Source organism: Bos taurus, chromosome 18 (genome assembly GCF_002263795.3).
Source record: "Bos taurus isolate L1 Dominette 01449 registration number 42190680 breed Hereford chromosome 18, ARS-UCD2.0, whole genome shotgun sequence".
NCBI lineage: Eukaryota > Metazoa > Chordata > Mammalia > Artiodactyla > Bovidae > Bos > Bos taurus.
In genome coordinates, this window is record NC_037345.1 from 22,142,404 (window position 1) to 22,156,763 (window position 14,360).

Here is a 14,360-nt window from a genome sequence, read left to right on the forward strand (position 1 = left end):
CTGAAGCACTCAGTCACTTTTCCCACTTATTATTTGAGACCCTCAGAAGATTAGGTGATTATTTTTATAGTGAACTTTCATAAACTTTTATTTGTGATTGTATCTTGAAGACTCAGATAAAGTTTATTTTTTACTGAACCTGACAAAATATGATTCCTAGTGTAAAAATTATGTGGAAAATGAAAAATGTATGAAGAACAGCTGTTTACATAATCTGATGAAGCCAAAGCGACAGCAGTGGGAAAATACACTTCATTTGTAGGTGAGATACACCTTCCCATTACAAGTCATGATCTAGTTAATCTTTCTATGTAATTACTGTAAGATTTGCAAACTATATGCCTATTTGATAAGATATGGAAACTCAGGTACAAGTTAGTTTTTCACAGTGAGTCAGAATCTTACTAGGGATAAAGTTTTTGACATCCAGCCTTTATGGTTTTGAGTTGTGATATGGGCTTCCCTGGAGAAGGCGATGGCACCCCACTCAAGTACTCTTGCCTGGAAAATCCCATGGACGGAGGAACCTGGTAGGCTGCAGTCCACAGGGTCTCTAAGAGTCGGACATGACTGAGCAACTTCACTTTCACTTTTCCCTTTCATGCATTGGAGAAGGAAATGGCAACCCACTCCAGTGTTCTTGCCTGGAGAATCCCAGGGACGGGGGAGCCTGGTGGGCTGCTGTCTGTGGGGTCGCACAGAGTTGGACACGACTGAAGCGACTTAGCAGCAGCAGCATGGGCTTGCCAGGTGGTGGCAGTGTAAAGAATCTGTCTGCCAGTGCAAGTGACACAGGAGATGAGAGTTTGATCCCCAGGTTGGGAAGATCCCCTTGAGTAAGAACTGTCAACACACTCCAGTATTCTTGCCTGGGAAATCCTGTGGACAGAGCAGCGTGGTGGGTTACAATCCATAGGGTCACAAACAGTCGGACGTGACTGAGCACAGTCGCACCCATGATTTACCTAAGGCCTGTGTCTAGCTATCCTTTCCTTGCAGGAGCTGTGGAGGTAGATGGGTGTAGCCCTCATGGAAGGGTCTTGAGATGCTCCTCCTGCAGGTGGGAGAGCCAGCTTTGCTCTCCCTCTGGCTTTCTATGTGACATTCGTGAGCTGCTTGATGTATTTAACACTAGGGTGACAGCAGAGACGCCTGTGAGCAGAGCGGTGTGCTGGAGGGCCCAGCTGTGTGTATTTATCTGTATCTCAGGCTGAGGAGCAGCCGTTAGCCAGATCTGACAGTCAAACAGGAGCCGCTTCTGCCTCCACTCCAGAGTGCATTTGAATATTGTGTCTGTTTACCAACTGCTTGACAGTTGACACAAAGAAATTGTCAGAGCTGTTTTTCTTTCCCCTCTTCACTCTACTGTGCTAGTCCTCGAGTCTCTCTCTGAAATACTTTATCATGCATCACAAATATCTGCACTTTCTAAAATAAAGCCCCAAATCACATTGTCTTCATCTTTATATTGAGTTCCACGTGAAGAATTAATTGGTAATATACTTGAGCAAACTCCAAGAGGTAGTGGAGATAGTGGAGGACAGGGAAGCCTGGCGAGCTGCAGTCCATGAGGTCGCAAAGAGCTGGACACCACTTAGTGGCTGAACGGCAACAAATACTTGAGTTGATAATTGGACATATGTTGAATAGGCAATATGTTTACAGAGTTCAGAAATCAAAACAATACAGAAAGAAATCTTCCGTCTTGTCTTGCTCTATCTGTGGTCCCTTCTAGTTGTCGTTTCCCACCCCTGTCCCTGACAGCACATGTGCGTGCTTGCTCAGTCACTCAGTCACGTGTGACTCTGTGGCCCCATGGACTGTAGCCCACCAAGCTCCTCTGTCCATTGCATTCTCCAGGGAAGAATACTGGAATGGGTTGCCATTTCCTCCTCCAGGGGATCTTCCCAACCCAGGGATCAAACTCACGTCTCCTGCATATCTCCTGCATTGCAGGTGAAGTCTTTACCACTGAGCCACCCGGGAAGCCCTCGTCCCCGAGAAAGAACCACTTAAATAGTTTCTCACAAATCCTTTATGTTTCTTTATGCAAATACAAGCAGATGGTTTGTCCCTTGCCTTTCACGTCCCGAGGTATCCTGGAAAGCTGTTTATGTCACTGAAGGGAGCCTCCTCATTCTTGTTGACTGTTGTGTTGTATTCATCGTGTGGATGTACCACCATTTATTTAACCGTCTTCTATGGACATACACTGGCATTGTTTCTAATCTTTTTTTTTTTTTTTTAGTTAATTCACACACCATAAAATTCAACCTTTCAAAGCATACAGTTAAGTGGTTTTTAGTATGTTTCTAAGCTTCTGTTCGGAGAGGGCAATGGCAACCCACTCCAGTACTCTTGCCTGGAAAATCCCATGGACGGAGGAGCCTGGTAGGCTGCAGTCCATGGGGTCGCTAAGAGTCAGACATGACTGAACGACTTCGCTTTCACTTTTCACTTTCATGCATTGGAGAAGGAAATGGCAACCCACTCCAGTGTTCTTGCCTGGAGAATCCCAGGGACGGGGAAGCCTGATGGGCTGCTGTCTCTGGGGTCGCACAGAGTCGGACACGACTGAAGCGACTTAGCAGCAGCAGCAACAGCAGCAAGCTTCTGTTCTGCCAGTTGTGATCTGGTGTATGTACATTCTTCTGAACATGGTACCCATAAAAAAAAATCTTTAGAAGTAGGATTTGGGGGTCAAAGGGAATAGATTTGAATTCTGATAGGAATTGTCTGTGCCATGCATTGAGATTGTGCTATTTTGCATTCCTGAGTATGAGAAGGCTTGTTTCTCCATTGTTCTGCCTGCATGACTTTGCCTCTTCTTAAAGCAATGTTAATTTTTAAGAAATGTGTGATGTTCATAAGCAGTTTAATAATCATTCCGGATTGAGTTCACCAAGGCAAATATGCCCCAAACTTCTTTTTAAGTTGATAGTGATTTATCAACTTAAGTTATTGCTTTAAGTTATAAATCAATCATTTATAATTGATTTCATTAGTTAATCAGTAGAATTACAGGTTGTGAATGTTGATGTATAGAGCAGATTTCATCCATGTGGCCTTAAGTCGAATGTGGCCTGTTCTCTCCTGTCATAGAGATATAACAATGCTCACAGTGTTAAAATTGCCAGGGGAGGGAGACCACTTATATTCTGCTTGCTCTATGATAGGGATATTCTTGTAGAATTTTATCCTTTTGGACACGTGCACCCCAGTGTTCAGAGCAGCACTACTTATAGTAGCCAAGACATGGAAGCAACCTGAGTGTCCATCCACAGAGGAATGCATAAAGAAGACATGGCACATATATACAATGGAATATCACTGAGCGATTAGATGATGAAATAATGCCATTTGCAGCAACATGGAAGGACCTAGAAATTGTCATACTGCATGAAGTAAGTCAGGTAGTGAAAGACAGATGTCACATGATGTGACTTAGGTATGGAATCTTAAAAAAATGATCCAAGTGATTTACAAACAGAATAGACTCACAGTCATAGGAAAGAAACTTACAGTTGCCAGAAGGAAAAGGGAGGGGGAGGAGCAGAATTTGAGATGAACAGGTATAGACTTCTGTTGCTGCTAAGTCACATCAGTCGTGTCCGACTCTGTGCGACCCCATAGACGGCAGCCCACCAGGCTCCCCCGTCCCTGGGATTCTCCAGGCAAGAACAGTGGAGTGGGTTGCCATTTCCTTCTATCGTTATATAAAAAAGAATTTTATCCTCTCAATAGAGCCTTCCAGGTTATAATGTTTTATGTCTGTCTGACACACTGGACCTCAACTGAGCTGATTGTTTTTATAATAATTCAGCTGAAGTAGAAACAAGTATAAACAGTAATTATAAACAGAATTTCATCCTCCAGGGGTGCTTTTTCTTCTTTGGGCCAGGTCTCTTGCTGTTTAATCTGGTCAAGGTGGAATATGTAATTCCTAATATGAATCTGTATGGTTGTGTTCCTTCTTGTATACAGATTAGCTTTTTTGGTTCTCCTGAGGAGATTTTAAGGTGGTATTTGTAAGGTGGAGCCATCTCAAGGTCTGAGATATCATGTGCATTTCGATCATCAAGGCTTTTAAACATATTTTAAACATTAAAAAAATTTTTTTTTTTTTTTTTGGCATTTAAATGTTCTATCTGTAGAAAGGACTGGTAAAAGAGTCATAGGAAAATGCAGGCTTTCCTGAGCTTGAAGTGAAAATTGAGGTGTAGATTTTGAGTCAGTTTGTGCTGGAGTTCATAAATGTACGAGTATAGGCGTGGAAACATCATTAGCTCTTTCTGTGTCTCAAATAACGGCTGATGCAGAAAACAGATACACCACTTAGCCAGTGATTTATCTAAACCAATGTTTTTGTGTTAGTATGATAGGTCTTTCATAAAGGAAAACTCTTCATAGTTTAACTGGTTGTTGTTGTCATTTAGTTTCTAAGGCGTTTCTTGACTCTTTGGACGACCCCATGGAGTGTAGCCTGCCAGGCTCCCCTGTCTGTGGGATTTCCCAGACAAGAATACTGGAGTGAGTTGCCATTTCCTTCGCCAGGGGATTGTCCCAGGCCAGGGGTCGAACCCTGGTCTCCTGTGTTAGCAGGCGGTCTTTACCACTGAGCCATCAGGGAAGCCCCATTTTAACTGGTAAGCCAGTCTTATTATCACAAATGAAAAACTACTTTTAGAGTAGCATTAGACAAAGCAGAAAGTTTAATTAGATAGACGGGCTAGAATTTTGCATAAGAGTAAATTTACTGTTTTGTCTCTCTTAGGTCAAGTGGTTGCTATTTTTCTCTTCCCTCTTTTTTTTTTTTTCCCCTCTCTCTCTTTATTCACTTTGGATAATTATACAAAAGATCTGGAAATAACTTGAGTTCTGCCCAATAGGGTGTTTGCTCTGGACTACTCTGTGATGGGTTGGGGCTTCCCTGGTGGCTCAGCAGTAAAGAATCTGCCTGCAATGCAGGAGCCACAGGAGATGCGGATTCGATCCCTAGGCCAGGAAGATCCCCTGAAGAAGGTCATGGCAACCCACTCCATTATTCTTGTCTGGAGAATCCCATGGACAGAGGAGCCTGGTGGGTATAGTCCATGGGGTTGCAAAGAGTTGGACACAACTGAAGCGACTTGGCACACAAGCACTCTCTGATGGGTTAGTGAGAAGGCTGTGCAGACGTGGGGAAGGTGATTCTCAGGGCCCCTCTGTCTGGGTTAGCAGGTTGTCCACTGCGTAAAGACAGTGCCCGTTGGGGTGGGTTGAGGCTAAAGTCTAGTCTGTGTTTTCCAAGTCCTGCTTTAGGGCTTAGCGCTGCATTAACCCAGAGTAAGGTATACCATTTTTTAATTCTTAAAATTGTTCCTCAATGGCTGATAACAGCCTGAATATGCATTGCATTGCAGTTTTATTTGAAAATCAATTGTTTCTGCCTTTTCTGTTTTTTTGTCCTTCAGAAGATTTCTGTAGCACCCAGATGATTTCTGTGTGTCTGTGTGTCTGTATACACATTGTTGTTGTTGTTCACTCGCCCAGTCATGTCTAACTCTTTGTGACCCCATGGAGTGCGGCACGCAAGGCTTCTCTGTTCCTCACCATCTCCTGAAGTTTGCCCAAGTTCATGTTCATTGCATCGGTGATGCCCTTCAGCCATTGCATCCTCTGATGCCCTCTTCTCCTTCTGCCCTCAACCTTTCCCAGCATCAGAGGCTTTTCCGATGAGTCAGCTGTTTGCATCAGATGATCAAAATACTGGAGTTTCAATTTCAGCATCAGTCCTTCAAACGAATATTCAGGGTTCATTTCCCTTGAGATTGACTGGTTTGATCTCCTTGTTCTCCAAGGGACTGACTCTCAGGAGTCTTCTCCAGCACCACAGTTCGAAAGCATCAATAAACATCAGTTTAGTTCCATTCAGTTGCTCAGTCATGTCTGACTCTTTGCGACCCCATGGACTGCAGCACGCCAGGCTTCCCTGTCCATCACCAACTCCCGGAGCTTACTCAAACTCATGTCCATTGAGTCGGTGACGCCATCCAACCATCTCATCATCTGTCATCCCCTTCTTCTCCTGCCTTCAATCTTTCTCAGCATCAGGGTCTTTTCAAATGAGTCAGTTCCTCACATCAGGTGGCCAAAGTAATGGAGCTTCACCTTCAGCATCAGTTCTTCCAATGAATATTCAGGACTGATTTCCTTTAGGATGGACTGGTTGGATCTCCTTGCAGTCCAAGGGACTCTCAAGAGTCTTCTCCAACATATATATATACACATATACATATATATATACACACATACATACATATATAATAAACATATATACTATTTATGTGCTACATATGCATATATACAAATATATCATGTATGCTTGAATATAAGGTCAGATATTCTTTGAAAAAAATCCCTCATAAGAAAGGTGTCATCTCAGATGTATTTGATTCCTTATAAAGTATGTTATAATATGGGGTCCTCTCTTAGTTACTTTGTTTGAACTGCCTGGTACTGTTTGGGGAAGACACGGTGTCTTGAGATAGCCTCATGAGTGCTGGTTGTAGGTGCTTGAAAAGATTTATCAAATTGGAAAAGAAAAGAGGCAAAGATGCTCAACATAGGTTTAGTAATTATTCTAGAGATAAAAGATTACTTTTAAAAAGTAATATGGAAGTGGATACGATCTCAAATAAATGTTTACAAGATGAACAAATAATTCATATACTTTGACCCTGGATCCTTGTGGCTTAGTTGGGTATTTTCAGTGAAAGTAAGGGTTTACAAACTGCTGTCTTAAGCAGTTTTTACAGATAGGAAGGTTTGTTCTGGAAAACTGTATTAGATGACTCAAAAGATGACTCTAGCAATGAAGAAAAAGATCTTGGTATTAAAGAGTGAAGCAAATTGCTTCCTGAAATGTGAGAGTGAATAAAATAATTATTTCTAAGTTAATATTTTATATGATGTAATTTAAATGCATATGTAATTAAGTTGATACATTTTATAACTGACTTTTGGCTAGCTTTTTCCTCTAAAGTTTATACATTTAAGTCGGCTAACTTTTGGAGGGTATTCTTTTATTAGAAAAATAAGGCATTGTCAGCCTGGATGGGAGGGGGTTTGGAGGGAGAATGGATACATGTATGTGTGTGACTGAGCCCCTTTGCTGTTCACCTGAAACTTTCACATTGTTTGTTAATTGGCTGTACCTCCAATGCAAAATAAAAAGTTAAAAAAAAGAAGACATTGTCTTATATTTTGAGTCTGTTTATAATTTAGTCACCTATAATCATTATTTTTAAACAGAAACTGAGGCTTCTTGAAGAGCTTGAAGACACGTGGCTTCCCTACCTGACCCCCAAAGACGATGAATTCTATCAGCAGGTAAGGTCTTTTAACATTTGTCAATTTCCATTGATTTTTTTTTTTCCCCCTTGATCTACCTTATTTTGCCTATGAAGCAACTGTGGTCTAGAGAGATTAAATGAGAGGTTAAGGTCTGATTTGGTCACCCATTGATTCACCCCCAGAACATATACGTTCCTGCGCAATGTTTCTGCTGTGAACTTAGTGCTTTAGAATAGTGGACTGTCTTTTCTTCCCCAAACGTTCCATGTTTTTCCCTACTTCCTTCCCTCTGCTTCTGTTTCTTCTGCACGGAATCTTCTTTTGCCCCTTATCCTGTTGCCAGATGACTAATTCTTGAGGACTTCACTGAAACATCACCTCCTTTGTGAACGTTTCTTTAACTTACCTTACCTCCAAATGGAATTGATTGCATTCGCCTGGTGCTCCTTGTACCATATAAATCACAAGGGGTCCTTGTGATTGTACCCCTCACAGTGTATTGCAGTTATAGGATTCTGTGTCTCTCCCCTGAATTAGTCAGCACTCTTTCAAATACAACTGGCAAAATCGCAAACAAACTCACTGTGGCAAAAAAGGGAATTTATTGACTGACAACTTAGATGTCAAGGATAAGCACATGGCCGAATCCAGTTTCTCGAAAGATGTCATCGGATCACTCTTTTTCCCTGTTTCTTGGCTTGGCTTTTCTCTGGTGACTTCATGCTAGATAGGCGCTCCCCTGATGGTATAAGAGGACTCTGACAGACCTGGGGGTGTGTGGTCTTAAGCCCATAGGATCTCAGAAGAAGGTGGTGATGTCTTCTTTACTGGTTCTGACTCCCCCAGGCGTGATCTTGTTGGCCTGGTTAGAGGCATGTTTCTCTCCCCAAATCAGTCCTTGTGTTCAGGGTATTGAGATGCTTCTATCAGCCTGGCCTAGTTCCCTCACCCACTTGTGGGGTAGGGTTGGAGTATGACCATTCTCACTCAAATTGCAGGGAGGGTAGGTCAGAGATGGAGGGTTTTTCCCTGTTAACACCAAAGAAGGAGAGGAAGGCACGCTGGGAAATAAAAATAGCCCCTTTTCACCCCTTCTTTCCTATGAGGATGTTAGCTCTTGGTGTATAAGAGCTGGGCCACATCATCTTGGTTTCTCCAGCACCCAATGTATGCTTGTCGTCACACTCTTGATTCTCCATGGAAAGAAGAGAGAAACAAATGAGCTTTACCCATCCAGAATCCCAGGTCTCCTGACTTCCAGGGTATTCTCACTTCCAGGACATCATGTGTCATCTCCCTTGTCATTAGAACTTCATCATCTGTCACCTGATCAGTCCTTTTTTGGATTGTTCTAGTTTTCCTCTTTGGAGAAGGCAATGGCACCCCACTCCAGTACTCTTGCCTGGAAAATCCCATGGACGGAGGAGCCTGGTGGGCTGCAGTCCATGGGGTCGCTAGGAGTTGGACACGACTGAGCAACTTCACTCTCACTTTTCACTTTCATGCATTGGAGAAGGAAATGGCAACCCACTCCAGTGTTCCTGCCTGGAGAATCCCAGGGACGGGGGAGCCTGGTGGGCTGCTGTCAATGGGGTCACACAGAGTCGGACACAGCTGAAGTGACTTAGCAGCAGCAGCAGAGCAGTTTTCCTCTTTACCCCTTTTTCTTAATCCTTTAAGCTGAAGTAAACACTTTTTTTTTAACCAAAACATAAATCTGAGCCTGTCAGCTTCCTGCTTCACATCCCTGTGGCTGTCCATTGCCTGGCTCCTGCATTTCCAGCCTTGGCTTCCCCATTCTTTTACCTTTTTACCCACGCTGAGCTTTGTCACTACCTCTCAGTGCTTTGGGGCTTCCCCGGTGGCTCAGCAGGTAAAGAATCCACCTGCAAAATAGGAGACACAGGAGACTCGGGTTCGATCCTTGGGTCAGGAAGATCCCCTGGAGAAGGAAATGGCAACCCACTCCAGTATTCTCACCTGAAAAATCCCATGGGCGAAGGAGCCTGGTGGGCTAGAGTCCGTGGGATCACAAAGAGTCGGACATGACTGAGTGACTAGGTACACACTCAGTGTGTTATGTTTTGGGTCTTCCAGTTACATCCTCTCCATCTCCCTTACTTGGTGAACTTCCGCATTACCCGTTAGTAACAGTTTACGTGTCATCCCCTGTAGGGTGCTTCCCTGACACCTCTGTAGCCCAGAGGGTTGTCTCTTTTCCCTCTCGTGTGTACCTGTAGTACTTCATGTGTACTTTAATTATCTGAGGTTATTGTAATGATTATATCTACTACTGTGGGCAGGAATCCCTTAGAAGAAATGGAGTAGCCATCATAGTCAACAAGAGAGTCCGAAATGCAGTACTTGGATGCAATCTCAAAAACGACAGAATGATCTCTGTTCGTTTCCAAGGCAAACACAGAAGAACTGTACAAAAAAAGATCTTCACAACCAAGATAATCACGATGGTGTGATCACCTATCTAGAGCCAGACATTCTGGACTGTGAAGTCAAGTGGGCCTTAAGAAGCATCACTACAAACAAAGATAGTGGAGGTGATGGAATACCAGTTGAGCTATTTGGAATCCTGAAAGATGATGCTGTGAAAGTGCTACACTCAATATGTCAGCAAATTTGGAAGACTCAACAGTGGCCACAGGACTGGAAAAGGTCAGTTTTCATTCCAATCCCAAAGAAAGGCAATGCCAAAGAATGTTCAAACTACCACACAATTGCACTCATCTCACACGCTAGTAAAGTAATGCTTAAAATTCTCCAAGCCAGGCTTCAGAAATACGTGAACTGTGAACTTCCAGATGTTCAAGCTGGTTTTAGAAAAGGCAGAGGAACCAGAGATCAATATCCGCCAATATCTGCTGATAATTGAAAAAGCAAGAGTTCCAGAAAAACATCTATTTCTGCTTTATTGACTATGCCAAAGCCTTTGACTGTGTGGATCACAATAAACTGTGGAAAATTCTGAAAGAGATGGGAATACCAGACCACCTGACCTGCCTCTTGAGAAACCTGTATGCAGGTCAGGAAGCAATAGTTAGAACTGGACATGGAACAACAGACTGGTTCCAAATAGGAAAAGAAGTACGTCAAGGCTGTATATTGTCACCCTGCTTCTTTAACTTATATGCAGAGTACATCATGAGAAACTCTGGGCTGGAGGAAGCACAAGCTGGAATCAAGATTTCCGGGAGAAATGTCAATAACCTCAGATATGCAGATGACACCACCGTTATGGCAGAAAGTGAAGAAGAACTAAAGAGCCTCTTGATGAAAGTGAAAGTGGAGAGTAAAAAAGTTGGCTTAAAGCTCAATATTCAGAAAACTAAGATCATGGCATCCGGTCACATCACTTCATGGCAAATAGATGGGGAAACAGTGGAAACGGTGTCAGACTTTATTTTTCTGGGCTCCCACATCACTGCAGATGGTGATTGCAGTCATGAAATTAAAAGATGCTTACTCTTTGGAAGGCAAGTTATGACTAACCTAGACAGCATATTGAAAAGCAGAGACATTACTTTGCCAACAAAGGTCTGTCTAGTCAAGTCTATGGTTTTTCCAGTAGTCGTGTATGGATGTGAAATTGGAGTATAAAGAAAGCTGAGCCCCGAAGAATTGATGCTTTTGAACTGTGGTGTTGGAGAAGATTCTTGAGAGTCCCTTGGACTGCAAGGAGATCCAACCAGTCCATCCTAAAGGAGATCAGTTCTGGGTGTTCATTGGAAGGAGTGATGTTGAAGCTGAAACTCCAGTACTTTGGCCACCTGATACGAAGAGCTGACTCATTGGAAAAGACCCTGATGCTGGGAAAGATTGAGGGCAGGAGGAGAAGGGGATGACAGAGGATGAGATGGTTGGATGGCATCACTGACTCGATGGACATGGGTTTGGGTGAACTCCAGGAGTTGCTGATGGACAGAGAGGCCTGGCATGCTGCAGTTCATGGGGTAACAAAGAGCTAGACACAATTGAGCCACTGAACTGAACTGAATTGTAATGATTTTTTTTCATGCTACTCTCTCTCATTTTCTGTACTGTGATATATACGGGGCCTGGCACCTAGTAGGTATTTAATTAGTTTGCTTGAATGGATGAATGAATTACTGTAGGCATTAGTTCTTTATTTATTTTTAGTAAATATTTATGTATCATTTGGCTGTGCCAGGTCCTGTTTGCAGCATGCGGGATCTTTAGTTGCAGCATGTGGGATCTAGTTCCCTAATCAGGGATTGAACCTGGGTCCCCTCCCTTGGGAGCACAAAGCCACTGGAACATTAGGGAAGTCCCTAGTTCGTTTTAAAAAAGGCATGATGTGTAATAATATTTGGTGTGATTTGAGTTTTGTGTACTCCTCCTCAGGGAGGTGGTATCTATAATAATCTACAGGATTTATATAGAAATGTTATATCCCACACTAGTAGTCTTTTCTCTTTTGAGCTTTTCTAGTTTTCCAAAGTATCTAAATGATCACGTATTCTTTGGTAATCAAGAAAAAAATAATTTGAAAAAGTACCCTTAAAACAGGTAAACCCTCCAAGTGTAATCAGTTCTTAAATCCTTGCTAATATTTTCATAGATAGGAACTTTTTGGTACACGATAACACACACTGTTACAAAGCAGCCGCTGACCCACTTTAGCTTTTGTATGGCAGAAGTTGTGCACAAAGAATTAAACACCAAGGTTAGCCCAGGTGTTCTCAGCCAGACATACCCTGAACCAGGAAAGGAGACGCCAGGGCAAACAGAACAACTCTCAAGCTTGGCTTTTATCTTGCTAAGACCCACAACAAACCTGATACCAATATCTAATCGCTTTAAGTGCACCATGTAATAATGGAGTGTTTCAACCAAACCTTAGTCCAGTAAATCTCTTCTCTTAAAAGATGAAGTGAAATACTTTTTAATGACACGAGTGAATAGAAAGTTCAGCCCTGACACTGAGTCCCTTACACAGGTCCTAGCCACAGGAATGCCAACCCAGCTGCTAGTCATCAAAACAAGACTTTCTGCAGTTTCCAGATTGGGTTTGTTTATTGACCCTTCCTGCCGGCGTGCCAGGGACTGTGCTCAACGTTTTCTGAATGCTTGTCACATTTCATCCACACAGCAGCCTCTTGCATTCATTCCACAATTACAGATTCACCAACTTCCTCTTCTTCAGGCTTCGATTGCTTGAGATAGAGATACTGACTTCCTCTTTTACAAATCAGGACAGACTAAGCTCCGTATCTGAGAGACAGAGCTGCAGTTCATCCCAGATTTTTCTGACTCTGAAGACCCAGACTCTTTCTGCCACACTGTTTGCCTCCCAGTATGCCTTGATCAAATTCACAGTGCCTTCAAAGAAGTTTTTTTTTTGTTTCTTCTGATTAAGACTATAGAGAAAACCAATGAAAGAAAACAGCAACAGTAACAAACTCCAAGCAGAAGAGCCAGAGGACCTCTTTTGGTTTACTGCAGAGCACAGGGAAGTGGATTCCATTGAAAATAACCTCTGGATTCCAGATACGGGAGGTCTGTCCCCCTTATCCAGAGACAGTGCCACCCTTCTTAGCATTCCCTGTTATTTTCATGCATTCTGTGCTTTCTTTGTGTGGGCTTCTCTGGTGGCTCAGTGGTAAAGAATCTGCCATCAATGCAGGAGACAGGGGTTTGATCCCTGGGTTGGAAGATTTCCTGGGGGAGGGGGCGGCAACCCACTCCAGTATTCTTGCCTGGAGAATCCCATGGACAAAGGAACCTGGCAGGCTACAGTCTACAGGGTCGCAGAGTCGGACACGACTGAAGTGACTTAGCAAGCAGGCAGGTGCTACTTTCTACGTGTCAGTGTTATCTCAGTGCTTTACATGTATTTGCTCATTTAAATCTTATCATTGACACTCTGAGGCAGGTTGTTTTAAAAACCCTACTCTAGGAACTTCCCTGGTGGTCCAGTGGCTAATACTCCATGCTTCCAGTGCAGGGGACCTGGGTTCTATCTCTAGTCAGGGAAGTAGATCCCACATGTGGCAACCAAATAAATGAATATTAAAAAAAAATTTTTTTTTTAGAGATGAAACTCAGAGGCACCGAGAGGTTTAAAAATAAGCATGAAGTGTCAAAGGCTGGGATTGAGACTGTCTGGGTCCTCAGTTTAACTAAGTGCTGCCCTTCTGTATCTCCTGGTGATTCTGGAATTGCTCTGATTTTATCCCGATGATCCCATGCCTCTGTGTCCATCCCTTTTCTCCCTCATAACCTGTGATGCTCTCAGTCCACCTGACTGGGGGTGGTTCTACCTGAAAGTCTTGTAGGGACATTGAACTACTCATGATCTATATGAATTCATTGTGTGTGTGCTCAGTTGCTGTCATGTCTGACTCTTTGTGATCCTACAGACTGTAGCCCCCCAGGCTCTTCTGTCCACAGGATTCTCCAGGCAAGAATACTGCACTGGGTTGCCATGCCCTCATCCAGAGGATCTTCCCAACCCAGGGATCGAACCTGCATCTCTTACATTGCAGGTGGATTCTTTACTGCTGAGCCACTGGGGAAGTCCATGAATTTGTTACTTAATTAAACAAATGTACTTAGCCTTGGCTTCCCAAGTGGCGCTAGTGGGAAAGAACCTGCCTGCCAATGCAGGGGACTTAAGAGATACCAGTTCGGTCCCTGGGATACGGGAAGATCCATTGGAGAAGGGCACGGCAACCCACTCCAGTATTCTTGCCTGGAGAATCCCATGGACAGAGGAACCCTTTTGGCAGGCTACAGTCCATAGGGTCGCAAAGAGTCAGACACGATTGAAGCGACTTAACACTTCATCGCTTCTGGACAGAGTTAACAGCAAAGCCTCTAAGATACATTTGAGGACATCCAGCTGAGGCTGAAACATCTGGTGGGGAGTGAGAGAGTTGGAGGGCGTAGAAGGAAATGAGATCGGAGCATGGTGGCCCGATTCTGCAGGAATTTGCTGTCCACAGTGAGAACACTGGCCATGACTTTGAGTGAGATGGGAAGACATGACA

The 14,360-nt window shown here is 43.3% G+C and overlaps 1 protein-coding gene across 6 annotated transcripts in view; it reads left to right on the plus strand.

The window, feature by feature from the left end:
• FTO (FTO alpha-ketoglutarate dependent dioxygenase) overlaps positions 1 to 14,360 on the plus strand; it is a 423,982-nt gene that overhangs the window by 101,911 nt on the left and 307,711 nt on the right. For all 6 annotated transcript variants that reach the window (XM_059876983.1, XM_010814570.4, XM_059876984.1 and 3 more), the window contains one exon: positions 7,294 to 7,371. In XM_059876983.1, the coding sequence (XP_059732966.1) occupies positions 7,294 to 7,371 (78 nt within the window). The remainder of the gene's footprint in view (positions 1 to 7,293; positions 7,372 to 14,360) is intronic.